At 42.3% G+C, this 27,905-nt stretch overlaps 1 protein-coding gene across 1 annotated transcript in view; it reads left to right on the plus strand.

Moving 5' to 3' along the window:
- The window catches only part of KCNK2 (potassium two pore domain channel subfamily K member 2), a gene marked incomplete at its 3' end in the record, with an annotated part of 104,494 nt that overhangs the window by 13,985 nt on the left and 62,604 nt on the right, over positions 1-27,905 (plus strand). Inside the window, exon 2 of the mRNA XM_084202013.1 lies at positions 16,829-17,139. Within this exon, the coding sequence (XP_084058139.1) occupies positions 16,829-17,139 (311 nt within the window). The remainder of the gene's footprint in view (positions 1-16,828; positions 17,140-27,905) is intronic.

The raw sequence follows: 27,905 nt of genomic DNA on the forward strand, positions 1-27,905 counted from the left end.
TGGAGGCTGCTGGGGAACAGGGGCCATCCAGCCCAAACCCACCAGGGAACACTAAAAGATCTGGGGCTTGCTGAGCTATGTCTCCCCCCACAGCTCTCTGACGTCTGTGTGGTTCTGTGTTGACTAGGGAATGTGATTTATGGGTTCAAGAAAGTTGACCATCTTTCCCCTGAGCCTCTGAGACCAAACTCCTGTTTTTGCAGGCAGCGCGTCAGATAAATATTTTTTCTATAAATTGGCCACCCTCTATTTTACAATGTTAAGTTTTTGTTCTAATCCTCCTTATTGAGAGATTGCTCCAAAAGTTGGCTCTTCTCTTGCTTTTTTGTGATTCCCAGCCAAAATTTATTCACAGAATAAATTCCAGTTTTGTTGCCAACATGGTTCCTTAGCTCAAAAAAGACTCTTTGATTGATCTACTCACAGCAATCAAAGCCTTCTCAGCGTTCATTTTGCCAGACTAAGTGAGCTGAGCTCTTCCAGTTTCTTTTGACATGGTTCATCTAGAAATCTTTACTCTTCCCCTTTGGATTAATTTTTGTGGATCACCAATGATTAGAATTAAGTGCATTTAAGTTCAACAACAATTAAGTTCCCTCTGACACTTCACCAGGGTTGGCACACAGCACTCTGGTAGCACTTGCTGTCCAAACCTCACCTCCTATGTACTGCTGATACTAACAAAAGTAATCAGTATGAGCAAAAAGGTGGATTTAACAGAACCTCTAATAAATTCGGTAAAGTCAGACTACAAGGGCTGAGATTATTATGTGGCATATCTTTGTATTTATACAGTGGCAGCACGAGGATCAGGAACCAGGACACAGTGGCCCACGTGGGCAGTGCTATTCATAGGTCATCTGAAAGGATCAGTACCACAAATGTGTGATGTTTGGTGGCTTTTTTCTCAAGGAGCTGGCCACTTTGGGTTCTGTTCATAATGTACTGAATCTCCCCATCCACTTATTGGAGACTTACTGCCTGTAAAAATTTCTTTGCTGTCACCTGTGGCCACAAAGATTATCTTAGATTCAGGCTGAAGCAAGGATTTAAGCTCAGCTAGACCCTGAATACTCGGGGTCAGAAGTGTAACATTCCCTGTGCGATGTGTTGCTTTGAACCAGAACAGATCAACACCAAGAGGAAGAAGAGAAGCATCAGCTTCCATTTCTTCCAAGCTCCAGTGTTAAATATCCCTGACAAATATTTGTTAGTTTACCCATTAAGGACTAAAAAGATTCATCAGGGTTATAAAATCCAAGCCAGGCACTTGCAATAATTACCACTGAGAGCACTCTATGGTGTCTGAAGAAGAAAAAGAACATACATTTGGTGTTAGAACAGCAAAAGAAAATGTGAGGGATGAAGGAATTGGAGTAGCAGGTAATGACTATAGCTATTGCTTCTGGGCTTCTTGTGAAATTGATCAGACAGGGATTAAAGAAGCGGGTTTTGCCCTTCAAAATGAAAAGTTTCTAAAGAGTGAGGTGGGCAAAAGCTAGCTACTCTTCTTCTTCCATTAACCTTAGGCCAGAGGCAGTGGATATAATTTAATAACCTACAATTAAAGAAGAACAGTCTAATTACCAGTTTGTGATAAAAAAAATGTCAGGAGAATCACACTCTTTGAAAGAATGGAATTCTGAGAGGGTTAATTGCAAGTGAAATACCCCAAAGAGGAATTAATTTAATATTGTAAAAAAACTCCTGAATTTTGCTGTTTATGGGATCCTTATTTTGAGATCAGATTGCAGTAGAGAGATTAAAATTGAGAGAGAAATATGGAATGAGATTCTGACTCACATTTTGAAGCAGCTGTGTTAGTGTGCCAGTCTGGAGAACACTTTTGCATGAGAATGCAAGTTTTAGAAAGAAAACAGGTGATGCTACAGAAGATTGGGCTGACAAATCTAAGTAAAAAAAAAAAGGGTTGACAAAATAATTAAAAACCCCTTCAGCGATTAACTTCTCATATGGAGCAAATGTATAAGAAGTAATGTGAAAGTTTCAACTTGTCAGAACAAAAGGGAACAAAGCAATGCCCGGCCTTTGACTGAGCTACTACTTTGCAGGAAACAAAGCTATCTATAGGAAGCTTTACCTAAAAGGAAAATAAGTAAAAGTATTCTGCACAGCAAAGAAGCTTTTCCCATGGAGATTGCTTAGCTGGAGCCCTATGTGAGATGACTGAAATGTGCCCTTGAACATGAGTGGTATTGTTGCTTACAAACTGGATATTGATACTCAGATCAATATGAAACTTTAAATCAATTTGGATACAGAAAAAAAGCCCAGGTTGTACAATGACAAAGTCAGTTCAATAACAGCTGTATACAAACTAAATGAAATTTCAAGGCCGTGAAAACAGAATTTTACTTATTATTGAGGAAGATAGAAGCTGGAAATATGTGTGGTGCTTCCTCTCCTAGGGAGAATGTATAAGCTGGAAAGCCAGAGGAATCTGGAGATGGAAAGAAAAACAGATTAGAAAACTCTAAAATAAGATATAGGCAGCAAAGGAAAAATTAGGAGGGAAATTTCACATAGACATACACAAAAAAGAAAATTAAAATTGTCATTATGGTTGCAAAAGAACACTGAGGAAAATGTAGAATGGAAATCATAAATATTTAAAGATGTGCATGATGGAAGTAATGTTCTATCCATGATCATTATATCCTTTATATGTTTTGGAGATATTAGAAACAAATGTCTGTTACAAAGGGAAGAAATGGCTCAGTTCTCTCAGTGCACATTTACCACACAAAGAGATTAACCCCAACCTGTCAAAGGAAATTCCTTATATAGTGTTCTCAAGTCACTGTTTTCTAGATCCCCTAGATAAAAATGGAAATAACAGTAATTTTTCACCTCAAAGAATTACTGAAACAGAGAGCACTTCACAATGTTTAGCATATATATGCTATTGTAATGAGGCCAGTGCACACATCTTACTACCTAAACGTGGTAGTCTGTACTAGGGAGAATACCTGTGTTAAGGAATAAATTAATAACTCACTTTAAATAATTGGCATTCTAAGTTAATATGTGACTGTGTTTTGGCTTGATTCATAAATTGATTTTAAATATGAAGGGTAAGTGGTTTCTGTCATAGTTCTGCTTTATCCAAACCCAGGATGCATACACTTTTTTCAGGCACAGTTTATATTAGCGTTTGCCTTTTGTGCTTTCCTGCAGTGAGCATTTTCTAAGACCTGTGCTCTGCTGAACACCCATGGAAACTTATTAAGTGGGCAGGCTACTCCTGTGCCATGGTGTGTGCGAGTGCTTCCCATTTCCTGGTGCTCAGAAGCAGGTGCAGGCTGACTGTCACTGCTGAGTACAGCGGGGCAAGACCCGGGTGTGCACCAATCCTTTGTCCCTGAATCCTGCAGACCCAGTTCTCATGGCAAGGGAAGCCCAGGCCCAGCTGGAAGATGAGCCACAGCATGCTGTAGCTGGGCGTTGGTCTGCAGGATGCCTGCAGAAGGACCCTGGGGCGTGCCAAGGCATGCAGGGCAGCCTAAGCACAGGCACTGACACTCAGAATGTGAGAAACGACTGCTCCAAGTTTCCAGGCTTCCTTTGAAGTCGATGGGAACTCGCCTGAGTGAGGTACACATGAAAATGGAATAGAAACGTTCAGTTTTGGCCTGTTAGGACATGGGTGTCGATAGAAAATGCTTCATTGTTGAAATCATAAGAAGCTGGCTAAATATTTGGGGCTTAAGAATACTCCACCCAACAGCTTGCTGGTTAGAATGTTCACAGGGAGGTAGAAGATGTGAGCGTAGATCTCCTCTCCTGTCTCCCGAGTGGATGTTTCAGCCATTGACTTGCACTCAGTGGTGCCTTTTTCTCTCCCTTTTTCCACCATTTCTTTCCATTTTTTACCCTGTCCTTGTTAAGCACTTTAAAAAAGCCCACCAAAACAACATCTGGAATCTGAAGTGTGGACACTTCCTCCCTTGGGTGGTTTAAATCCCAGAGCCTAACAGGGTTTAGTGCACTTCCTTTCCTTGGTGTTGCTCAGTGCCTAGCTGCTAGCAGCTCCTGGAAGACCACTGTGAGTTCCTCTTGTGAGTGACTGACTTTCCCCACACAGGCAACACAGGAACTCAGGAACTTTGGTCTGCATCTGCTGTGTTTAACTGAAACTAAATGCATTAGTGCAGAGCATGGTGACTCTTAAATTACTGTGTTGACTAAGCCCGAAGCCTTGAAGAAGAAGAGCTGAAGTGAAATCACAAGAGATAATGACCATAAGAGAGAGATAATGATAGCTGATTTTATTTTAGTGATGTAAATAAAATGTGCTGCATCAATACACAGTAACTGATGAGATATGAGTCTGGACTGGAAGAAAGACAGGGTCAGTTACCCTTGTCCTCCCTTATTGAAGGCAACTAGACCATGTAATTCCTTTCACAAGCTGGTGACCCTCCAGCCTGACATTGTACATTTTGTATAAGTAATAACTAGAGCTTATAGCTTGGGTGTAAGTGCAGTTACATGTAGATAAATATGTAGATAAAACAGATGTCTTGTATGTGCAAGTGGTATATTGAGCATGCATTGCAGTTAAGATATCAGTAATTGTTACGTGCAGCTTCAGTGTTACTTTGAGATAAACATGGCTGGCTGGGACTCTTGAAGTGTAAGTTGTGTTTTTCCATATATAGCTTCCTGTTAAATATTCTACACAGCAGCCACTATGCTTAGGTCCTTCCCTGAGTGGTCATTTTGAATGGCAAGCAGTTCAGCACTTATTGACAGGTTGCTTTGTTGTTTAAAAATAGAAGAATGTGTGGATCCTTGTACACAGCAGGTAGCCAAGTAATAACGAAAGTGATTGATGATAAAAAGCTTGCTTTCTACTCTCCTGTCATCAACAACCTATTGGGATCAAGAGAACACTAGGATAGAAATTAATCTTCCTTGAGTTATTCTAAACAGTCAACTGATAGGAGATTTCTTTGATCTCATTCAATTGAAATTGATTAATTCTGTTAATTACTCTGTTTGAACTGAGTTAGCAGGAATTTTCTGCGTGTTGCAGCATCCTTGATGGTTTGCCTTCTTGCATGCCAAACAAGAAAACTTGGTAAAGAATGTGAAAGGAGATGATGTCAACCTAGTGTTTGCTGGCTTAGACTGATCATGACTATCAGTGATAAATATCTGTAGAAATAATCAGATGTAATTTGTTTCTGTCCTTTGATTTTTTTACTGAAACTGTCATTGTTTAAAATACATACACAGTCCTTGGGGCAGGAACTCATGAATTCTTCTGCCAATTCTTCTGCATAATCACTAAGGTAGGAATATTTTCCCTCTTTCTCCCTCTGTCCATTTTGTACTTCATGAATCTTTAATCCTATAGGAAGAACTGGGGTTACATTAGAGTTCTTTAATGCCTGCTGGACTATGGGATTGTTGCAAATCTAGGGTGTTCCCCCAAGTTTTCTGCCATCTCCTTATTCCTGGTGCCTGCTGGGAAGGTTCAGATTAACATTAATGGTGCAGGAATAACTTCCTATCTGGAATCCTTTCTTTTTCCGGTTAGCAAACTGAATCTTATGAGCTAGAGGAGATATTTGGAGTGCTTGGAAATGTACAAATAGACTGATATACATTTGCCACATACTGAGGACACAGCTGCTTCAGGTTTGTCAGCCATCCTGAAATCTGTCTTCACTCTATCTAGCCTTCAGTCAAAAAGAAAACTAATTTATTGTGCTAAAATGTTATTCTAAAAAAAATTATCAGTGAGTATTCCTGGAGTGAGGTATGAGAAATGAAACAATAAAACATGTCGTAGGTACATCTTATTCTAGCTAAGCTTCAAACTGGTTTGTCTTTCCCATGTAGCTAGTAGGGACTTGAGCCAAAATAATTTCCAAAATACTTGCCACAGCTCTCTGGTGCTGAGATTCAGTTCTCTTGCATCCTGCCTGATACAGGTTAGTCTCTGCTCTATAAAGATGCCTTTGGAGTGCCCTTCTGTGACACTGTAGCTCAGCTGGAAATCAGCAACTAATTGACTCTGAAGAAACCCTTTATGCAATAGGATGGCAAAACATCCTGACAAGCTCAGTACTTGCTCTGGGGGTAAACAGGTCATTTACCTGTTTTCAGTAAAATTCTTTCTGCTGATGGCAAGGGAAACTTGCTGAGTGAAATTTGCTAAGCACCCATGTGAGTGTATTGCTATTTATAAAACTCAAGTGTAAAACCTCTTGTGCCCGAACATATAAGTGAGAACAACAAATATAGCTCAGTAATATTTCCTAGAGATCAGATAAAATCACAGGGCAGTGCCCTGGAGTCCAGTAAAGTGCTAGGATCAGCGATCTCTGAGTGTGACTTGCTTGAACTGGGCTTACTTGAACACTGGAGTGATAGGCTCTCTCCAGGAAGGTTAAAGATGTGGATTTAAATGCCTTTATGCAGAAGAAATGCCTTTATGCAGAAGAAATAACTGAAGTTCTTTTTGCTTATCTTAAGAAAGTCTTGCAATCACTGCACTATTATGTAAAATCTGGAGGCTTTTCTTCTGTTTATGTTTTCAAAGAAAGCAGTAACCATATCTACTGTTTGCATAAAGTTTGTTCTGCTAGCCTTCCAAACAAGCCAAGTGAAGGGCTATTTTCTGGACCAATTGGCCATAAGAATTGGGCATAATGCCGAGCAGCATGGTGGGAAGTGTGTTTGTGTCCAGAAGCAGAAAGCTTGCTCAAGAACACCATGGTGAAAACTGAGCCACACAGAAATTAAAATAAATTGCCTTCTTTGGGGATCACTATTTTGCTTCTAGACATCTCTGTCCACGTCAGATGTTACATCTTTCACCTGCAAAATTATATAAAAACCTCCCAAAGTGGCTGACAAAAAGGTAACTCCAGAACTGGAGGCAACACTTCCATGCCGTGGAAGTACCATACTAAGGGAGTTTGCCATGCTGAGAGGTCAGGGTTCCCAGTGCGAGTGTGCTGCTGGGAAGATGATTCCTGCCCTGCCTTCAGAAGCTGGAAATACTTTTTTGTTATGCTGCACAATCCTTTGCATGCAGTAGCTGCCTCTAAATTCCCACACAGCTCCTTATGTGGGGTTCTGCTCTGACGTACAGCAGATACATCCAAGATATCTGAAATCCATCACATCTGGATTGTATGTATTTTTGTGGATTTGCTAGCAGGATGAAGGACCCACTCCCTGTGACCCTGTAAGTTAGGAATAAGGGATGGTTTTTTTCCCCACAAATCTACTTTACTAGTTATAATATTGTGATCAGAGCTGAATTTTCAAAATATTGTAGGCAATTTTTATGAGTTAGTAAAATCACCAGATCTTCTCTCTAAAATAAAGAAATTGCCATTAAGTCCCCAAGAATCTGGCTCAAATATTCAGCCTGAGGCTTCTTTACTCACTGCTTTTGTTGTATGTCTTTCATTGAGATACTCTTACTGGATAAAGCCTTAGGTAAATTTTTTGAGTCATAATCCCCTTAATATCCGAAGTTGTAATGAGAGAGAACATGAAAAGCTAAGAAAGCAATAATTTCAGAAACTGGTTTCTTTATGGATTTTCTATTAACTTTTTCCTGGCAATCATGCTCATTAATTTGGTATACTCCCCTTTTTAACACACAACACACACAAAATCACCCAAAGTTTACATAAATTGTTATAGGAGGTCACTTAGGGCTGTGTTTGTTGCCAATATAAATAATTTAGAAAAATAATTATTTTTATTGAAGAGTACCTTTTACTCTAACATAACGATTTTTTTGCAATTTTACTCAGCCTTTTTTGTGATGGGGCAATTAATCTTTTAGGGCAAATGATTTCAAAAATATTAATCTGCTGAGAATTTTAGAAATAGAACAGCTTTTATGTCCATGCTGCTAAAATGTAATGGAAATTTCATAATATTAATTTTAGCTGTTTTATGTGAAGGGATCATACAAAATAACTTTCTCACCAGTCACAGCCCTGAGCACATCTGGTTCTATTTGGTGCCTGGGGTATTACATCTGGGGTATATTTATATTTGCTGTGCAAAGAGGAAAATAAGGGCCAATCTCGCTCTGTATTTTCTACCTATATTTTCCTTGGAGCCAGAGTCCAGCTTTTAATGCTCCCTCTACCAAAAGAAAATAAAATATAAGACTGTACAAGCCCATGGCTGAGTTTCCTTCCATGCTTAACATCAGTGGCAGGACACAACAGAAACACCTTTCTTGCAGCAAAAGTACATAGATTAGAAGCCACTTCAAAGCTGAAGAGATGAGTATGAGTAGCCTGTTCTCCTGCCAACACAGTCCATAACTGCCAGTCAAAGATTAAACCACTAAGCCCTCAATTTCAAGATCACACTTTAAAGAAAATAGAATGAAGTGCCTTCAAGGATGGAAGTGCTGAGCAATGCCAATGCATGATGCATCTGAATGGCAGGGATTTATGTTTCTTGCTGCCCAAATACCTTATGAAAACTGGGCTCTGCTCACCCAGCTTTCTGCCTGCATGGTGTTAGTGACATCTTTGTCACAGCAGAAAGAACAAGCACGAGAACAATCTACTGAATAAAAAAAATAAAATACTACCAAATGCTATCTTTCTTTAAAAAACCTGTAACATCCTTTCCAGACATATCTCTATGTAGCTGAACATAGAGTTTGCCAGAAAATAGTCTCTTGTGCATATTTGAAAATAATTCATAGATTTCATTACACTTTATGGCTAAAGCCAGGTAGAGTCTGGTGGTTTTAAAGCATAGATACTTAATGTTCTCCTTTTTCACCACCTCATTTGTATTCTTTATTTCTCCTAGCAAGTTCTTTCATTAGCCCTGCATGATACTTATTTAGTATTGCCAGGGCTATTTTCTCTTGTTTTCTCTTTGTCTGTTTTGTTTTGTTTCTTCCAAATTTGATTTCTGGATTACTCGAAAAGAAAAGCACTAATGCTATTTTAGGTGATTTCCAGTGTCCCCTGTCTGTATTTTATTTTATTTTCAGATTGCTCTGTCATAGGTCTGTGTCACTAATTCCAGAGCTCCCTAAAATGTGGATATAGTACTTTACAAATACAGAAAGTCCTCAGCTCCTCAAGGCATGATTTAAAAGTAGGCTTACTGACTCAAGGAAAACCCCCTTTAGAGTCAGCACAAACTTTGGCAATTCTCATCAGGCCTGAGGTGTGCAGTCGTACATATGGTTTTTCTTTCAAAATATTCCCTGCTCTTTTCCAGTCTGCAAAGACAATATGGAGATTAGGTTTCCATTTCATCTCACCCGGTACCACCATGAAAATCAGTTCCATGGTTGGTACTATTGGGTGTGGACAGACAGATATGAAATCTAGTTATTCCCATTGTCAGCCTCCTTATTTGAAGAGACCACAATGGCAAAAATGGAAAACAAATTACAAACCAGCAATTTTGTAGAACATTTTGGTGATTACAGAAAAGCATTTTGTAATCATCCCAAAGCACTACTAGCTGTCCATCCAGGACATCAGTAATTCAAAGTAGTGGTAAGATTTTCTGTGCATAAATAATCCATAATAATGGTGACATATGGCCATTCACATTTATCATTGATGAAAATGGCACTGTAAGTTAGTTATAATCATTGCTTCTGAAGCACTCCAAGCATAATAGATTTTGGAAACAAATATGAAAAAAAACCAGTGGCAGAACATGTGATAAATAAATCCCATTACGTCTGATAATACGACATAGGCAGGGAGGAAACCCACTGGGAGATTTGCAAGTCAGTAAAGAAAAATAGACATTCACAATATTAATTACAACAGTCAGTGCTTTACAGGTTCTAAAACAACTTCCCTCTTGCTGCAAGTGGATAAATAGATAAGGCTTGTTAGCAATGGAAAGAATTAGAACATAATTAAGACTGACAACTGAGCTGTATAAAAATAGATGAGCACATGTAAACATTTTTTCTAGTAATTGATGAGGTGAGAAACAATGGCTTTTCTGCTGAATAAATAATTTGTCACACTGTAGGACAGACGCTCCTGGTAGGTGTAATAACTTGCTAGTGAGGTAGAACTCATTAATATTGCGTGATGCAGTCAACACTCTGGAGGGAAGGGATGCCATCCAGAGGGATCCTGACATGCTTGGGAGGTGTCACTCAACATGCACTCACAGCCCAGAAACCCTAACCAAATCCTGGGCTGCATCCAAAGGAAAATGGTCAGCAGGTCAAAGGAGGTGATTCTCCCCCTCCACTCTGCTCTGGTGAGTCCTCACCTGCAGTGCTGCATCCAGATCTGGGGACCCCAACATAAGAAGGACATGGAACTGTTGGAGCAAGTCCAGAGGGATAATGAAGTTGATAACAGGACTGGAGAACCTGCCCTACAAAGACAGGCTGAAAAATTGGGGGCTGTTCAGCTCAGAGAAGAGAAGGCTGCATGGAGAACTCATAGCAACCTTCCGGTATCTGAAAGGAAGGAGGAGAGGGACTCTGTCAGGAACTGCAGTGATAGGACAGGAGGGAATGGGGAAAGAGGGGAATTATAATTTAGATATTAGGAAGAAATCCTTTACTCTGAGGGTGGTGAGGACTGGAACAGGTGGCCCAGAGAGGTTGTGAATGCCAAACCCTGGAGCTGTTCAAGGCCAGGTTGGACACAGCTTTGAGCAACCTGGTCTAGTAGGAGGTGTCCCTGCTCACGGCAGGTGGGTTGGGACCAGATGGTCTTTAGGGTCGCTGCCAACCCTTAACATTCTATGATTCTGTGATTCTGCAGTACATATTCTAGTTGCCCTATGTATGCTTAACTCATTTCAAAATGTGAATTAAATGAGATCATATATTTTTCAATGGGTCTGTTTTAGGGCTTTACCATTTTCAGAGGCAGAGGAGGGCTGAGTACCACTCAGCTGCAAGTGTCTCCTGCCTATTGCCTTCTCCCCAGTGCTGGGAGGGCGTGTTTTCAGCATAGTCACTCGAAGCAGCCTGGCATCCTTGCTGCCTGTGAAGAACATGGTCTGCCTTCTCCTTTGCTCCACAGAGAAGCAGGCTGTGTGCCATTAGTTCCTCATTTCGTTTAAATTCCCATAGCAGGATACAACTAATGGTTTATGGTGAAATACAGCGGCATGGCATGGCCTTAATGTCATAATTATCCATAAAGAACTGACAGAGATCTTTTAATGTCTCCAAAGAAGTCAAGAGACAAGTAATTTGTAAGTCCTGCTGAATAAGTAAAATGAACCTTAAAATTAACTTATTATGTAAGTCCAGTAGTGTTTCTGCAAAGCTTTCTGGTAATAAAACCTAGCAGTAGCAGAGGTTTATCCTTGACTTTAACTGGGTGTACTGTTTGGCCAAATTCTGAAGAGAGGCAGAGGTTCCTGCTATCATGTGATGAGGAAGAGGGATGCTGTGTTCAGGAGGTCCCAAAGCCTATAGCAATACGCTGTTTGATCAGAGGCACAGGTTCCCTGTGGTCAATTACCCAGGTGCCCACATGAATAAGTTGGTGTTGAAGTCAGCGAGGCAAACACCCTCACTGGAACCCTTGTCATGGCAATCCCTTGGGAGTGTAGAAATTCTCAGCAGCTAAACAAGATTGAAGAAGACTGAAACCTGTGGTGCCTCCCATTACAAAGCTGCTTGAAGGAGAAGAGCATTTATTGCTCACAGAGGTGGGGGCTTAGCAGAAGCCTCTTGTTCTGGGCACAAAGCAAGTGTTCTTCATGACCCCCAGGAGGGGATGGCTCCTGAATTAGAAAGAGGAAAATAAACTGTTAGTGACAGGTAAGAGTACTTTTTACTTGAGACTTTCAAATTGGTCTTTATAGGGTAATACTTCCCTGAAATAACTATTTCCCTGCAAGTGACCTTGTGTCCTATCAAAGCTATGTTTAGGTCATCTGTAGCTGTTATTTCCATGAATACGGATTGCTGTGTTTATCATGCAACTTCAACTTCCTCTGCATGCTGCATGCCTGTCTATCTTGGCTGAGCCTACTTTTAACATTTCAGAGTTGAGCAGCTTCCAGCACCCATCGTCTGTGTGTATTGTGGTCATCCCAAACTCATGCCAGTACATTTTTAGACAGCATTTGACAGCCCTGTACCTTGTGAATTTTTCTCATGTTAGCATGAAATACACAAACCTGCTTATACTTAATCTTAGAAATTTTTTTTCCAGTTTGTTCAGATAAATCTCCTTGGCTCAGCAGCAAATCCATTTGCTTGCAAGGCTGGAGCTCTGTATTTTAGTCCCTTTTATTAATTAATTTTGTCTGTGTTGGTTAGTGAGAAGTTTTGTCAGCACTGCATTTACGTGTGCTTGTTTAGCAAAGCTCAGGCCTGATCTGTCAAGCTGGTCGAAAGTCAGTTTCAAATTTGAGGGCAAAGTGGTCAAACGCAATATTCAAACAATGTGTGGTGTACATTGCAAAAAAAAAAAAAAGATGGGCACGACTCCATAGAGTAAAGGCTACTGCTGTAAAAGGCCTCCTGAAAATAGGAGTTGCTGTACACAATGGTTTTTATTGTAGACTACAAAAATAATTACTGGTTTTCTTGCTGAATTTGAATATCAATGTTGTATGTGGAGTGCTTATATCCCTGCTAGAAATGAGAATGCACAGCTCAAGTCCACTCGAAGTAAGCGGTAAGATGAGGATCCAGCTGGGGATTGCATCTGGGATCACAATAGGTGGAAAATGTCAACCAACTGAAAGTAGACATTGGAGATGTTTACTTAGTAATTAATGGAAATAACTGCTTACCCAGAGCTAGCTCTTCAGGTCTTAAGGCACCAATGCAGTCGTTCCTGGAGCAGATCTCAAAATGGTTTCTTCCCATTGGGTGGAATCCCTAAATTTAAGGCCTGCTCCAAACCCTCCTGAAGCTATTGGAAAGCTTCCCATGGATTTCAATTTGTAGACAACAAATATGAGCCTTTTTAAGCTTTTAATAATAATTCCTTCACTCAAAGGAAAACAAAATCTCATTCCAAATATTTAGATTGCTAAAGAAAGGCATGTAGTATTTTCCACAGTATTTTATGGAGACGCAGGGCAGCATGGGGAAAAATGTTCACGCCTGTTTTTCCATAGGATGTTCAAAGAAATCCTGTGAAATTATTCTTTTCCAGGAGATAGGAACAGCCAGTGTTTACATAGGCTAATGACTGAGAAATCTGCTGGAAAGAAAGGAGAAAATATGATTTTTTTGGGAGAGTATTTTATATTAAAAATATTCAGGTGTGAGAATCTTACATCTTTGAGAATTCCTTGAATGAGGGAGTATCAGCAGTCAGAAACAGACATTTCTCTTGTGTTGGAGTGTTGGGTCTGTGTTGATGAGGCCAACCCTGTGACCAAAGATCTGCTTGCAGGGGGTTGTGGGACTGCGCCCAGAGGCTCTCGTTACTCAACAAGTGCTCTGCTGGTTCCCAGGGATGGGCAGCAATGAGCTACAGCTCACTCCGAAATAGCAGGGGCAGCTTCCTGCCCTGTGCTGCATCTTCTGGAGACATGTGGACACGCAGGGTGAGAGTGGTGTGATTGATGTTGCTGAAATTGGAGTCCTAAGGAACTCAATATTACACTCATTTGTATTATGTCACATTGATATGGAGAAGCGTTAAAATAAGTGACTTCTAAAGTGTTTGCTGATGGTGCTGCTGATTTAAGTGGGATTATAGCCCATTAAACACCCGATGTATGACTGTCTTTGGCCATTTTACAGATACAGCCTCTGGCTTTAAATTCTTGATACTTATACCCATTTGTTACACTGAGTAATTTTTTAGACTTTTTAGAGAGTGGCTGTGGGAGCAGGTTTTGGTTTCTCTTGGTAAATCCTCTTCTAGGGTTTGTCTTCATGCTCTTCACCTCAGTGTGAACAACGGACCCATGGATAGTGTCACAGGTGACAGATTACTGGGAAATAGGAGAGTTAGCCCACAGCAAAGATAGCAAGGATAATTTCAAGCTTTTTAGTGGCAGAAAGCACAGTTGAAGCAGCATTTCTGATGTATCTATCAGACAGAAATGGAAGAAGGCGGTGCGCAGGCGGCGCGTGCGATAGGAGAGCAGCTACCATCCCTGACTCCCAGATCCCACCTAGTTAACTCCTTGCAGCAGCACACCAGGGCTGCCAAGCACCGGGTTAAAATCAGGCCGAGCCGGGAAGGACGGAACCGCCTAGCCCTTCAGCCCCGCGCCGTTCTCCGGCGAGGGCCGAGGTGTCCCCTCTTGTCACCCCTCTCCTGCTAATTGGGTGACATTTCGGAGAGTGCAAAAGTTCACGGGGAGGCTCTGGCGAGGCGACCGGGTTGTGGGGCCGGAGCGGGGACGGCCGGCAGGTCCAGCCTCGCCGGCGGGGTTGGCCGGTGCCTTCTCCTCCTCCTCCCTCTCTCCCTCCTCTCTCCTCGCTTGTTTCCAGGCGAGACCTTGCTCTCCGCAGGTACCTCTCTGCCTCCCCCGGGCTCCCCTTCCATCTTCCCCCCCGGGCGCCCCTGCAGCATCTGCCGGCCGCCCAGCCGGGCAGCCTGCGCGGAGGGGCGCGCAGCCCCGGCGGGCCGGGAGCGGCGCGGAGCGGCTGCCCCCCCCGCCGGCGGGGGGCGCGGAAGGGGCGCGGAAGGGCGGGGGGGGCGAGCAGCGGTGCGGCTGCTCGCCGCCCCACAAAAGGCACCGCCGGGCTGGGGCTGCTCCGCACGCCGGGCGCACCGGAGCGCGCACGGACACGCACACACACACACGGGCACTCGCGCACACACGGACACACTCGCACGCACTCACACTCACGGAGCGCCGCGATGTGCGATGCGCGATGCGCGACGTGAGGCACCTCGCACGCCGCGGGGCCGGGGAGAGCCGGCGGGATCCGCGCTGCCAGCCCGCCCGCCCCTGCCGCTCCCTCTCCTCCAGACCCATCCATCAGCCTCTTCCTATCGGTCTGCTCCTGCCTTTCTTTTCCTTTCCTTTTTTTTTTTTTTTTTAATTTTTTTTTTTTTAAATTTGCTCTAACTGTATCTATCCAAGCATAGAAAAAATGCCTGCCCGTGGAGCGAGGAGAGGGCACCGGGTCGGTAAATAAGAAGTGAGTACGAGCACAATGGCGTGCCTCCCCGCTCCCAGCCCTGCGGATGCTGCATGCGCCCCTGCTTCCCCCGCACCGGACACCGGGATGCTCCCCGCGGCAGCCCGGGGCTCCTTTGTACCTTGCCTGGCTCCTTTCCCCTCCCTTCCCGGCCCCGCTCGCGCCGCGCCCCGGCTCCGCCGCCGGCCGCCTCGCCCCCGCGCCGCTCCCCGCGGCGGAGCATCCCAGCTGGCCGCAGCCTCCCGGGGGCTACCGGGGCTGCACCCCGCGGGGGCGGCGGCGTCCCCCGGCGCACCGCACCGGCCGCGGCGAGGGGGCTGCGGGGCCGGCGGCGGAGCGGCGGTGCCCGGTGCCCGCTCCTTTGTTCGCCGCCGGCGGCCGCGGCGGGTCGGCGCTGCTCCGGGCGGGCTCGGCGGCCCCGGCCGCGCTGAAAGCGCTCCCCGGAACCGGCCCTGGTGGGATCGGGAGGGCTCGGGGGCTGCCGCAGGAGAGAAGGCGGCGGCGGCGGGAAAGGGGCTCCCCCGGCAAGGTGCGGGACGGGGGGGCCGTGCCCCAGCCGCCGGTGCCCGTGGGGCGGGGGCCGGAGCTGTGGGAGGCGTGACCGTGGAGCGCCCGGCGCCCACCCCGCGGGCTGCGAGGGGTGCCCCGGGTCCCCGCCCGGCCCGGCCCGGGGCTGCCACTCTGCCCCCGACCCCTTCTCCCGGAGCAGCGGTGTGTGCCGGAGCCCGGCGGGTTCCCAGGCGGTGACTCTGCCAAGTACCGCCGCCTTCCCTGCAGGGACGCATCCCATGTCAGCCGTCCTGTGGGAGACTTTCCTCTAGATTTAGATCTGAGCTTTTCCCACCAGCGGCTGGAAGAGCTGTCTTGGCCATTTAAAACGTACTGGTTATTCAAAACAATTTAAATATAGCTTGTGGTTACTGCCGTGACCATCTTCCTGCAGGAGACCTTTATCTGGACTTGATGTGGAGGATTGTTTTTAGTGCCCATGTAGTTACTGTTAGTCACATGAGTTATCCAAGTACTTGATTAACACACTCAGCCACCCTTTTCCTAACCCGATGGGGTTTTTGTAGCTGTAAATAGAAGTACCTGCTGTAACAAATGCACGACTCTTCCAGTAAGCACACATGTGTTGTGCCACTGTTTTCTGAGAGGTGTAATCAATAAACAATTAGCCCGTTAAGACCAGTATGATGAGCAATGTCTCATTTTTACGATTATGTCTGGAGAGTTTAGAAATGATCACACAGCTGCTCTCCGAGAACATTTGTTGGACCATAGGACAAAATAGCTGAAAGAGATGAGGTTTTGTATTTTCCTGATACTTCTGTAATGCTGAGGTGGAACACAGCTGGAAGGCTGCGTAGCAGTGCTTGAGAGAACAGCAGACATAAAAAATCTCTGCAGCAAAATACTACCTTAGAGTAATTTAATGAAATGCAAGGATGTAGGGGAAGTATGCTTTTGGAAATGATTCAGTATCATACGGGGACAGACACAGAAAATGTTGCAAATGTGCTTATACATGTGAGATGGACACTGCTATTCAGAGCAACAGATCTGAGTAAGATCTGAGTTGTAAGGTGTTATGGGATTAAGAGAAAGATGAAGCAGTTTAAGAATTCCATTTAGATGCAGCAGAATTTGTGTAATCTCTTGGCAAGTAGTTGAGTTAGTGAAATCTGAGTGGCACTGTAAACATTAACTTTCTTTTTCTGTTTTTGCCAGTGGCGGCACCTGACTTGCTGGATCCCAAATCGGCCACTCAGAACTCCAAACCAAGATTATCATTTTCCACCAAGCCTACCGTGCTCGCTTCACGGGAGGAAAACGATTCAGCCATTAATGTTATGAAATGGAAGACAGTCTCAACAATTTTTCTGGTGGTAGTCGTGTATTTAATAATCGGAGCAACAGTATTTAAAGCCCTGGAGCAGCCTCATGAGACCTCCCAGAGAACCACCATTGTGATTCAGAAGCAGACGTTTGTATCTCAGCATTCCTGTGTGAATGCAACAGAGCTTGATGAACTGATTCAGGTAATCCATACCAAACCCCTCATCTCCTTGCCTTAGAGGATCAAATTATACATGGCAGTACTGCAGTGATAAGGAGCAAAACCTTTATAGGCAGAGCTCTGTATTGGCCGAGCAATGTAACAAGTGTTAAGACCAGAAGCTGAGCATTTGCATTTTCATGCAAAGCGTCATGGTTGAAAAGATACTGCTATTTTTAGGTCCAGTATGCTTGGTAGAGGGCCTTTTCACTGAAGCCTCCCATTATGCTAATTAAATGATTATTCATCAGCAATATATATAATTAATAGTTCACAAAGGAATTGGTATATTGATTGTGCTTTACAAGTTCTGTCAATATTTGAAGTGCCTAATTCTGGGGAAGAAACTACACCATCCATTGCCTTAAAGGACTCCTAATTTACTGTGATTTTATCAAGCCAGCATTCCTTCCAGCTGTATGTTTCTTTATATTGATTTTTTTTTAAGTACAGGAAAGCACCATGGACTTCCTACTTTGATCTTAAATCTCAATTTTCTCTGCTTCTTAAAGGCACATCCACAAATGATGTACATTGGTGTGTTCCTATTAACATGACTTTACCCTTGCAGGTCACCTGCCTCGGAACCATGGGAGATACTTATTTGCAGTAGCACAGAACTAGATCTGGAGCCTTATAAATCCCCTTCCAACTTAACTCCCATATTCTTATGAATATCCAGTGGCACTGGAGAGAATAGCAGAGGGCTGCCAAATCACATCAGTTCTGGGCATGGGACAATGAAATGGGAGACTCAAGTGAACAGTCAAGAGTTGGCAAGGATTGACTCCTTCCTTAGCAGTGGCCATGGGGCTATCTGAGTCTACAGAGCCCAAGATGGGACAGGGAGAGCAGGAGAGGGTGCTGGGCACCCAGACTATGGCGAGCAGGAACTCTGGAGCATGCCAGATGCATGGGCAGAAAAAAATTCTGGAAGTGCTTTTTGTCAGCAGATATGGCTGGGAGTTTATAAGCTGATTTTACCTCTCTAGACCAATCTGCATTGAGCATCAGCATGGACGTGTTTTCTTTTTTCAGTCTTAAATATAGAGTTCTGGTGTGCTGAGTTATTTTTATGGTACACTACTTCTGAATTTTAAAGGTAAGCCGGGAAAATGTCTTGTATTTTGTGATTTCTCCCCTGCCTTGTTGCTAAAACATATTCCAAAACTGCTACCCTTCAAATTCCTGTCAGACAGTTCCTCTCTCAATGAGTCCAACCAGGCATGCCTGAGGAGATGCTGCTGATAGTGATTCAGATGCTGTGTAATAACTGTGTTCCAGTGGTTTGACCAGCAGAATGTGAGACAATCTTTCAGAGAAATACACAAGCACATTCTGATGAAAAATAACTCTTGTAGCTACTATAAATATCCTCCTATGAAATTTTTAGGTCAGATACTGTACTTGTGAAGATAAAAAAAGAAATTTCGAAGCAATATTATCTTACATCATCTGTGAGATGGACCTTAAGGCAAAAACTGTTGAAGTTTGCTCTGGAGTACTTAGATATTTTAGCATTTATGAATCTCTGCCCAGAAGCACAGATTGATAATAAAAAACCACTTCATCAGCATTCAACACCCATTTGATGTTCTGTGTAAAATAAATGAGTTTCAGTACAACCATCAGAGAACAGATAACCATATCAGCATTAGCTTCCATCTCCACTAATGATCTTGCCACAACCAGAAAAACACAGGCGTGTGAAACATGGGGAGGCGACACAGCCTCCCACAGCACATGGATGAGAGAGAATTGTGGAAAGAGTTTGCTCTGCTTGCTATGGGGGTAAATGGAAAACTTAATTTGCCCCTGATCCCATCTGCTTCTCTGTAAAGAGCACCATGATGTGGAGGTAGGAAGGGGATGTTCCACTCCTTTCACAGGAGCAGAGCTGGGGCACAGGGAGTCTGTTTGGGTGCCTTGCTTTATGCAGAGTGTGTTTGTCAATGACATCAAGTCAGTGACATTAAGGGTTGGGAAATTCTGCTTTCCCAATGTAAAATGGAAAAGCAATGGTAAAAGAGAGTCTCAAATTCATTTTTCCAGGTCTAGGCTACCATCTTACTCACTGGCATCATATATCTTTCCTAGTTACCACTTTGCCACAAAAACTAAATTAGTGAAATACATTTTGTCTCCCTGGGATTATGTCTGACTGCTATTACAATATAATGCAGTGTTTCTTCAGTTTTTGTCGGATTTCTGTACGAATAAAAATAAATAGTGCATGCAAGGAAAAAGTAAATGTTATTTAAGAATTCACTGAAAGCTATAAAACCAAAAATTAATATGTACTAGAGTAGAAGGGAGCTGGTATGATTAGTTTGTGTGAAGAAAATTACAGAGCTTACAGACTGTAATGTCTTCTTTAATCAAGTATTTACCTTGAGTCAGACTATAATGAAATTCATTGCAACTTTTCTTTTTGAACTTTGTGTTCTGGGAATCCAGATACTATTTTGGCTCTTTCATGCTAGTCATTGCTGAAGGTGCTTTTTCAATCTTCACAAACTTCTGCTCTGTAGTTTAATCCTTACTCTGAAGCAGGCTTGGCTACCCGAAGGCTGTCCACAGGCAGAACAATATGTGGTAGCTTATTCAGGTGAGCACATCAGAGAGACTAGCTGGAGAGAACAAATTCAGCTAAAAAAAAAAAAGCACAAGTGGAATGACAGTCCGGTTTCCAGCACCCAGGAGCCGTGGAGTTTCTAGCACCTTGGCTAAAATATTCCTTTTGTCACAAAGCTGTTTAAAACATTGTTGTGTGTTTCTGTATATAAGTACAGGATAGGGATTTTTCCCTTTCTGTTTTCTCCATCTTTATTTTATCTCACCAATCCCCAGAACCTGTCCTGGTACAACAATATATACTGTTGCCAACTCTTCAGCAGGCAACAAGTTTATTCCCTGGGTTTTGAATTCCTGAAACTTTGTATTGTCACATTGATTGTGTGGCTCCTCTGGGTGTACTAGGTGAGAATTATACTTTTACAGACATCATATATTTTATATAGATGTAAAATATGGGGCAACAGAGAGCTGCTATGCAGCCTAGAAAATGTGCAAAGGTATAGAGTACTTTGAGGATGGCAGTGAGGTAAATTCAGCTGCCTCAGAAAAAGGACCTATATTTTCCTCACACCTTTTCAGCCCCGCCCAGCAGCATTATTCCTGTGCTAGCAAAAAAAATAAAAAGGCATGGTCTTTATGACTTCTTCTGTCTCAGACTTCCATGGTCCAGCATTGCAAATCTTTCAGTCGAAAGCACTTCAGTTACTTGTTTCCTCACTGTCACAGAATATACCTGAAATGAGCAACAGCAATGCATGACCTTGAGAGGCATATCCAGGTACATAATTTGATATTTTGTGAGCACTTCCATTTTAGTAGCATATTAAAAATGTGCACAAGTCATGCAGAGCATGTCTGTACACCCAAGAGACCAGTTTTTCCAGGCAATTCCAACTCCTTTTGCTGTAGCCTGAGGCCAGCATTAACAACAGCATTAAGTGGATCACTGGATGCTGTCCCCAGTGGTGCTGAGTTGGGCAGTGCACAGCACTCAGTGGTGGCATATCTAAATTTACAACTAGAGAAATACCCCAGGAGAGAGGCTTGTAAAAATACAAACACTACCTGGGTGAGTAATGAAAATACAACAGAGCAGCAAGCTGTGCATGGTCTGGTGTTAAACTTCACTTTTTAAAAGTTTCAGTTGGAAGGTCTTGCAGAGATCTCATTTGGTAACAGATGAGAGAACATTTGTTTGGTAAAGGTTATTTGTGATATCTAATACATTATAAAGCTGCAGAAAGGAATCTGGCCAGGTTCTTTCTTACTTTTTCCTCTTTTGGAGAAGAGCTCTCTACAATTCATCATGAATGGTGGTTTGGTTTCTCTGTCTATGCCTGCTCTCAACTTGGCCCTGACATGCAATGCAAAGTGACTGTCAGGTGACAGAAGAAAAGAGTAAATGTAGTTCAGACTGTGTGGATTTAATGAATGTGTGACAAAGTATATAAACCTCATCTTCATTTACACTAAGGATTTTTTTTGTCTTGTGTCCAACAATTTTTCTCTCCACTGAGCTTTTTGTTGGTAGAAGCTGATAGAAACCTGGGAGTGATCCAGCTATACAGACAAATAACAATAAGCATTAAAGAATGAAATAATTCTCTAACTGGAGCTCTTGTATCTAATTATTTCGATCTAATTCTAATTTTCTTTTAGTTTATTGACTGTTTCCTATAGCAAGCTTGCCACTAAGCATTTAAAATGTTGGAGACCTCCTCCAAACTCGGATGCACAAAATGTCATGCCAATAACTTTGAATAAATTCCTGCTCTATTTATGCACCTGTGAATGGTAGCAAATGGTCAAGTCACCTTAGGTTACACTGCTGATGTTCTGGTGGCACTCATGTCCTCATGCAGTGCTGTACAGCCACAAGACACTTGTGTCTTCCTTCATGGCATCTCCTGGGGTTGTCTCTTGGAACAGGTGAGCCTGACTGAATTTGGTATTCAGCAATGTCATAAAATTGTCATTACTGTCATTTCATACACCTCATTCCCTCTAGTGGATCCCAAAGATCCTATGCAGGAAATAAGGTGCATGAAAAAACAGTCAATTTGCTTTCTCCTTGCCTAGAACTCATGTTCTTCCTAGGATGCAGGGATGTGGCCAATATTTTGTGTTGTGGGATGTCTTGGCAATTAGAAGGAACTGTTTGTCCCCCTGCCAAACAAAAAAAAATATTAGGAAAAAAAAAGGAGAACAACTTTTTTTGTAAATACTACCTAATTATATATTGCTCAGTAGTTATTTGTTCACATTGACCTTTCTAAACCAAAATAGAAAAAAAATTTCCTTTTAATATCCAAGCTAGTTGTGTAATGCATTATTTTTGCATACTAAAAAGAGAAATAAGAAAAATTTTAGTTCTATTATTTTAAATACCTAAAATGTCCCAGCAAGCTGGTGTGAATTATTATAATTATTTTAGTGAGTTAATTCTCAAAATTAATAAAGTGTTTTCAAGTAAAGGTACAATGGAACATAAGTTAATAATAGAACATCGTTAATTTCCTGTTCCTTTAGCAGAAAGATCCTTCAAATATATTTATTCTGAAACCCTATCAAGTGGAAAAAATAGTCTTACACTAAAAAGCACAATCTTTTAATGTGTTCCAAGTGCGATGTGTGGTAATTCTTGTCTTATAAAACCTTCATTCTGAAATCTGAAAAAGTTTGCAGGGTGCTGCATCAAGCTGTCTCAGCAGTAATACTTTTGTAGAGTTTTAAATCCAGCCCCTTTCAGAGCATGTGGCTTCTTCTGAAAACCGAATGCCCACAAAAATGTGCTTGCATTTAAAATAAACAAACAAACCAAAAGAATTAATGAGCCACCAGGATTAGCTGAACTGACGTGGATCCCACAAGTTGATCTCCTTGGGTTCTGTGCAGGCTTGTGGCTAACATGGGGAGAGCAGGGATCCAGAGTTGTGTGCCATTCCTGTTTTCATCTCGCATTTGTGTCAGCTGCATTGCCCCTTTTCTTTCCATTCATCTCTTAGATTATGAATGAGACCAAGATGGGGATTTTATTTTAATCTCCCTTGAGGACAAATGCTTTTTTTTCCCTCTTTGTCTCTCTCGAGGGAAGCCTGACATAATTATGAATGACACGGGAGCAATGTTTCTTTTTTCAAACTGGCATCACCAGAAAGTCATCATGGCTTCTTCTGTGATTAATTTCTTGTAAAAATATTTTCCTTTAAAATATGCATTTGGTGTGGTTCCATTTTTATAGTTGCAGGTAGGTAACTACATAAAGTTACACCTCCATCAGTAACTGATTTTGTCCCTTTCACAGGCTTCTTTACAATTTGCATTGTAGCCACAAGAAAATTATAGTTGCCTGAAACTATATATTTAGGTATATATTTAATTTCAATCAGATAAGCTCTTTGAGCCCTGATTATGTAGAAAACTGTTAAAATAAAGAAGTGTAAATCCTTTCTCTCCAAGAGATTGTAAGGTATTTGAGTTTGCTGTATAATTTTTAAGATAGGAAAACGCAGAGATGCAAAGATCTCATTTTCAGACAAATACTACATTTATTTAGACAAGATTAAAATTTAGTAACTAAAACTCTTAAGCTTGAAACAAATTTTATTAATTCTTTGAATCACAGCATTTGTAGATGTTCCCAGTCCTATGAGCTGTAGCTTACAGGTACTCTAAGCAGAAACTTTTGGAGGTAATTTGAACGTACCAGTTTGAACCCTAAATATTCTTAGTCTCTCCTTTTATAATTCCTTCCAAACTCTCCAAAAGAAAGCAGAAGCTATCCCATGTCATGATCCTAACCTGCAAGCAGCATTTATGCTTTGTAAAACTTAAAGCCTTGAAATAGACCAGCATAGAAGAAATTGAGGCTGCATTCTATTTCATTTATTTATCTGAGGATCCAAAGTAAGATTGCAGCAGGTTTTTTAATGTGTCATCTGCATTTCAGTTATGAAGCTTATGACAAATTACAAATATCAGTAGCAGAGCTGCCTGTTGATGTTTTCAAATCAATGAAAAAAGAAATGAAGGACTTCCAAAGCAGTTAAAACATGGGGCACAGGAGCTGTAGTTTGAGTTGTTGGCCTGTGCATGTGTCTGTCCTTGGTAAAATGTCTGTCCATCAGAGCAGTTGGGCTTTATGTACTCTTAGCTCTAAGTGTCCTGGCAGTCCTGACTTGTACAGTAACATCCTGTGTCTCTTTTTCCCTTGCTGTGTCTGTCTCTTTTCTGCTTCACTCTGTCAGAAATAAATGTTCAAATGCAGTTTGAACCCCTTTCCCCCCCTAGTTCTACCTGAATCTCCAGATCAGAGAAATATTCATTAAAGATTTCTGTGAAAGACCTTTGGCCACACCCTTACCCAGACCTGCACTTCACACCCACCTGCTGTGGTTGGGTGTGGATGGGTTGCAGCAGCCCCTGGACTGTGTGCACTCCTTGCTTAGGCTCCTGCTGTTCTCTCTCTTCTGGTTCTGTACTCAGCTACTGGAAGGAAGGATCTTTTTTTACCAAACTTTCTCTTACCTGGAAGCATCTTCTCCAGGGACAGGACAGCTCCCTAAGCCAAAAGGATTTTTTGAGCACTTTTTATCCTTCACAAGCATTATTTGGGGGGAGGATAACAAATTCCTACTGCCCTTGTCAGTTCTTTGTTCAAGCAGATTGGTCTCAAACTTTTATTGCTGCTTCCGGTGTTGAGACCCGTAAAGATGACATTTCCTTCAGATGAACAGTTTTATGGACCTAGAACTTAGCTTAGCCTGATTGCATCTGAATGCCAGCTTTTGTCTTAGAAAGGGTGGCAGATATGACTCATTAGTAAGTCAGTTCTGCAGAACAGCTGTTTGCATAATTCTTCCAGTCTGTAATCTCCAGGAGCAAAGAAAAGCCTTCTTCCCTGAACGTGCATGTGTATATACATGCATATATATGTGTATGTACACACAGAGAATTTATACACATCGAAACCCATGGGGTTTGTAATGCGTATTTAGAAATAGAAATGTTGTTCATTATGTTTCTGCATGTTTTTAGTTTAAGTAGCTGTGAAAGAGGGTGGAAAGAATCCTTCAGTTCTTCAGTATGTGGGGTACTTATCTCCAGTGTAGAACACCCTCATATGTTATACAAACTAAAAAGAAAAACAAGGAGTCACAGAATTATAATACAAATATTATTGCAATCTCTTTCAACATCAAGGCCCAAAACCATGTGTTTTGAGGCTGAAGAGTTGTTTGTTAAGTGTTAAAAGCATCCTGGTGTGCCTTTGAACTGAGAACTAGGATTTCCATGCCTTGTAAACCAAAGCTGAAATAAAAACACAGGACTCGTGCAGTAGCTGGGCCATATGAGGTGTATCTTTGTACTGTAAGGGGAGAGTGCCCTTGTCAGATGGCAGTAGAACCATAGCAGTGAAGGAAGAAATCCAAGCTGAGAAATGGTTTTCAGAAACTTTGAGGCACATCTGACTTTTTGACACCACTTGTCAAGTGACTGCTAGGAAGCACAAGCTAACTCCTGACAAGCTGGGTAACGAAAGAAAGCATGCTCTGGATCTTATCAGAAGCATAATTTGAGGTGATTCTATTTTAATCTTTCAGTAGGAGAGCTGAGAGTAATGAACTGTTGTGTTACATCATTTCATAGAAGTGAAGTGACTGGAAGATGGTACAAAAACATGTATTCAGAGCCTGGTGTGGAACAAGGAGATGAGCATTGGAGTGACTGGTTTGACACATACTTGTTTCTGCCTGATTTCCATGTGAGACAGCAGTTGACTACCAGAGGCCAGCCTTCATATTTTATAAACTCTCCTTATTTTCCTGTGTCTCTGCATCCACTTACTGGATGTAGCTCTCTGGCCAGCAGGCTGCCTTTTCTCAGTCAATGCCATTGACTCCTTGCAGGGTCAGAGCACCAGGATGAAATCCCTGACCTAGAATTGTCTTCTGTTCTCAGAAAATGACTGTGCTGTTCAAAAGACTGTTTTATCTCTTGTTTTGACAGGAGAAAAGTCACAGTATTCTGTGTCTTAATCTGCAAAGTAAAGTTCAGCATGGCCTCTACAGAGAGATGCGTGCATGACCACAGGAATAACACAAAACTGCACAATGTATTTATTAGAAAGTGTTTCTAAATTATATAGGAAATGAAATACTGACGTTCAATTAAAATATGATTTGTGTTCTCATGCTCCTTTTCCCAGTGTTCTGATTTCAAAAGATGTGTGGTGTGAAAGCAATGTGCTTTTGGAGCCTGTCCACTCTGGGCTCCATCATCTCTGCCTCTTTTCTCTGATACTCTGCTAAAGCTTGTTCCCAAATGTGCCTGCAAAGCCAACTAGTTGGGAGTTGTAGGCTTAGTGCAAGTGAGGACTTGATCTCAGACACACTTCATCATGTCTGTCCTAAGATACAGTACAGAGGCAGACTAAGAATTCACCTAACTCAAAAAATGGGAATTTTCTAAAATTTGAAAATGTGTCAAAATTTTATCTCAATTCTCTTCACTACCAAAAAAAGGCCTGATTTTTTTTCACCATTATAAAGATAATTAAAGAAGAAAAACATATTACTGTAAGTGTAACTTGTATATTATCATTTTAAAAATCATTGTGCATAGACCTTGAGTGGGTGCCATGGGCTGGGTGACCCACCCTCTGCTCAGTCCTCTGTCACCTCATATGAAACAAGTACTGGGCAAAGACTCTGGAAGAAGGTAAGGCAAGTGAAATAATCTGCATAATTAAAAAATTTAATCTGTCCACATCCCTTTTCTAATGCTGACTGATTCAGCAGTGTTGAAACAACACTGATTTTTAAAATTATTTATTTTGTATATGGAATAAAATACTAGGAAAAATTGCCACTGAGGAGGTCAGTTAACTTTAATAATGGAAAATAATTTTTATAAGTCAAGAAGTTCCCATGTTAAAATCACACAAAGTGTTTACAGGCTGCAGCATATGATGACTGTACAAATAATAGAGTTTCCATGATTCTGCTTTTAGATTCAAAATGCACAGAGTTACTGTCACTACTGTTTCAGTCAGGATAAACCAAAGGTCTCAAGTGACAGCAAGAAGAAGGAAGGAAGGAAGGAAGGAAGGAAGGAAGGAAGGAAGGAAGGAAGGAAGGAAGGAAGGAAGGAAGGAAGGAAGGAAGGAAGGAAGGAAGGAAGGAAGGAAGGAAGGAAGGAAGGAAGGAAGGAAGGAAGGAAGGAAGGAAGGAAGGAAGGAAGGAAGGAAGGAAGGAAGGAAGGAAGGAAGGAAGGAAGGAAGGAAGGAAGGAAGGAAGGAAGGAAGGAAGGAAGGAAGGAAGGAAGGAAGGAAGGAAGGAAGGAAGGAAGGAAGGAAGGAAGGAAGGAAGGAAGGAAGGAAGGAAGGAAGGAAGGAAGGAAGGAAGGAAGGAAGGAAGGAAGGAAGGAAGGAAGGAAGGAAGGAAGGAAGGAAGGAAGGAAGGAAGGAAGGAAGGAAGGAAGGAAGGAAGGAAGGAAGGAAGGAAGGAAGGAAGGAAGGAAGGAAGGAAGGAAGGAAGGAAGGAAGGAAGGAAGGAAGGAAGGAAGGAAGGAAGGAAGGAAGGAAGGAAGGAAGGAAGGAAGGAAGGAAGGAAGGAAGGAAGGAAGGAAGGAAGGAAGGAAGGAAGGAAGGAAGGAAGGAAGGAAGGAAGGAAGGAAGGAAGGAAGGAAGGAAGGAAGGAAGGAAGGAAGGAAGGAAGGAAGGAAGGAAGGAAGGAAGGAAGGAAGGAAGGAAGGAAGGAAGGAAGGAAGGAAGGAAGGAAGGAAGGAAGGAAGGAAGGAAGGAAGGAAGGAAGGAAGGAAGGAAGGAAGGAAGGAAGGAAGGAAGGAAGGAAGGAAGGAAGGAAGGAAGGAAGGAAGGAAGGAAGGAAGGAAGGAAGGAAGGAAGGAAGGAAGGAAGGAAGGAAGGAAGGAAGGAAGGAAGGAAGGAAGGAAGGAAGGAAGGAAGGAAGGAAGGAAGGAAGGAAGGAAGGAAGAAGGAAGGAAGGAAGGAAGGAAGGAAGGAAGGAAGGAAGGAAGGAAGGAAGGAAGGAAGGAAGGAAGGAAGGCAAACATATGACAAATGCAGTTTGCAGAAGTAGTGAGGCATCAATCAAAAGATAGGCTCAAAGACCATGAATTAAGGTGGCAGACAGCTCTGACAGTGAATAACAA

The sequence above is a fragment of the Fringilla coelebs genome (genome assembly GCF_963513975.1).
Source record: "Fringilla coelebs genome assembly, chromosome: 3".
NCBI lineage: Eukaryota > Metazoa > Chordata > Aves > Passeriformes > Fringillidae > Fringilla > Fringilla coelebs.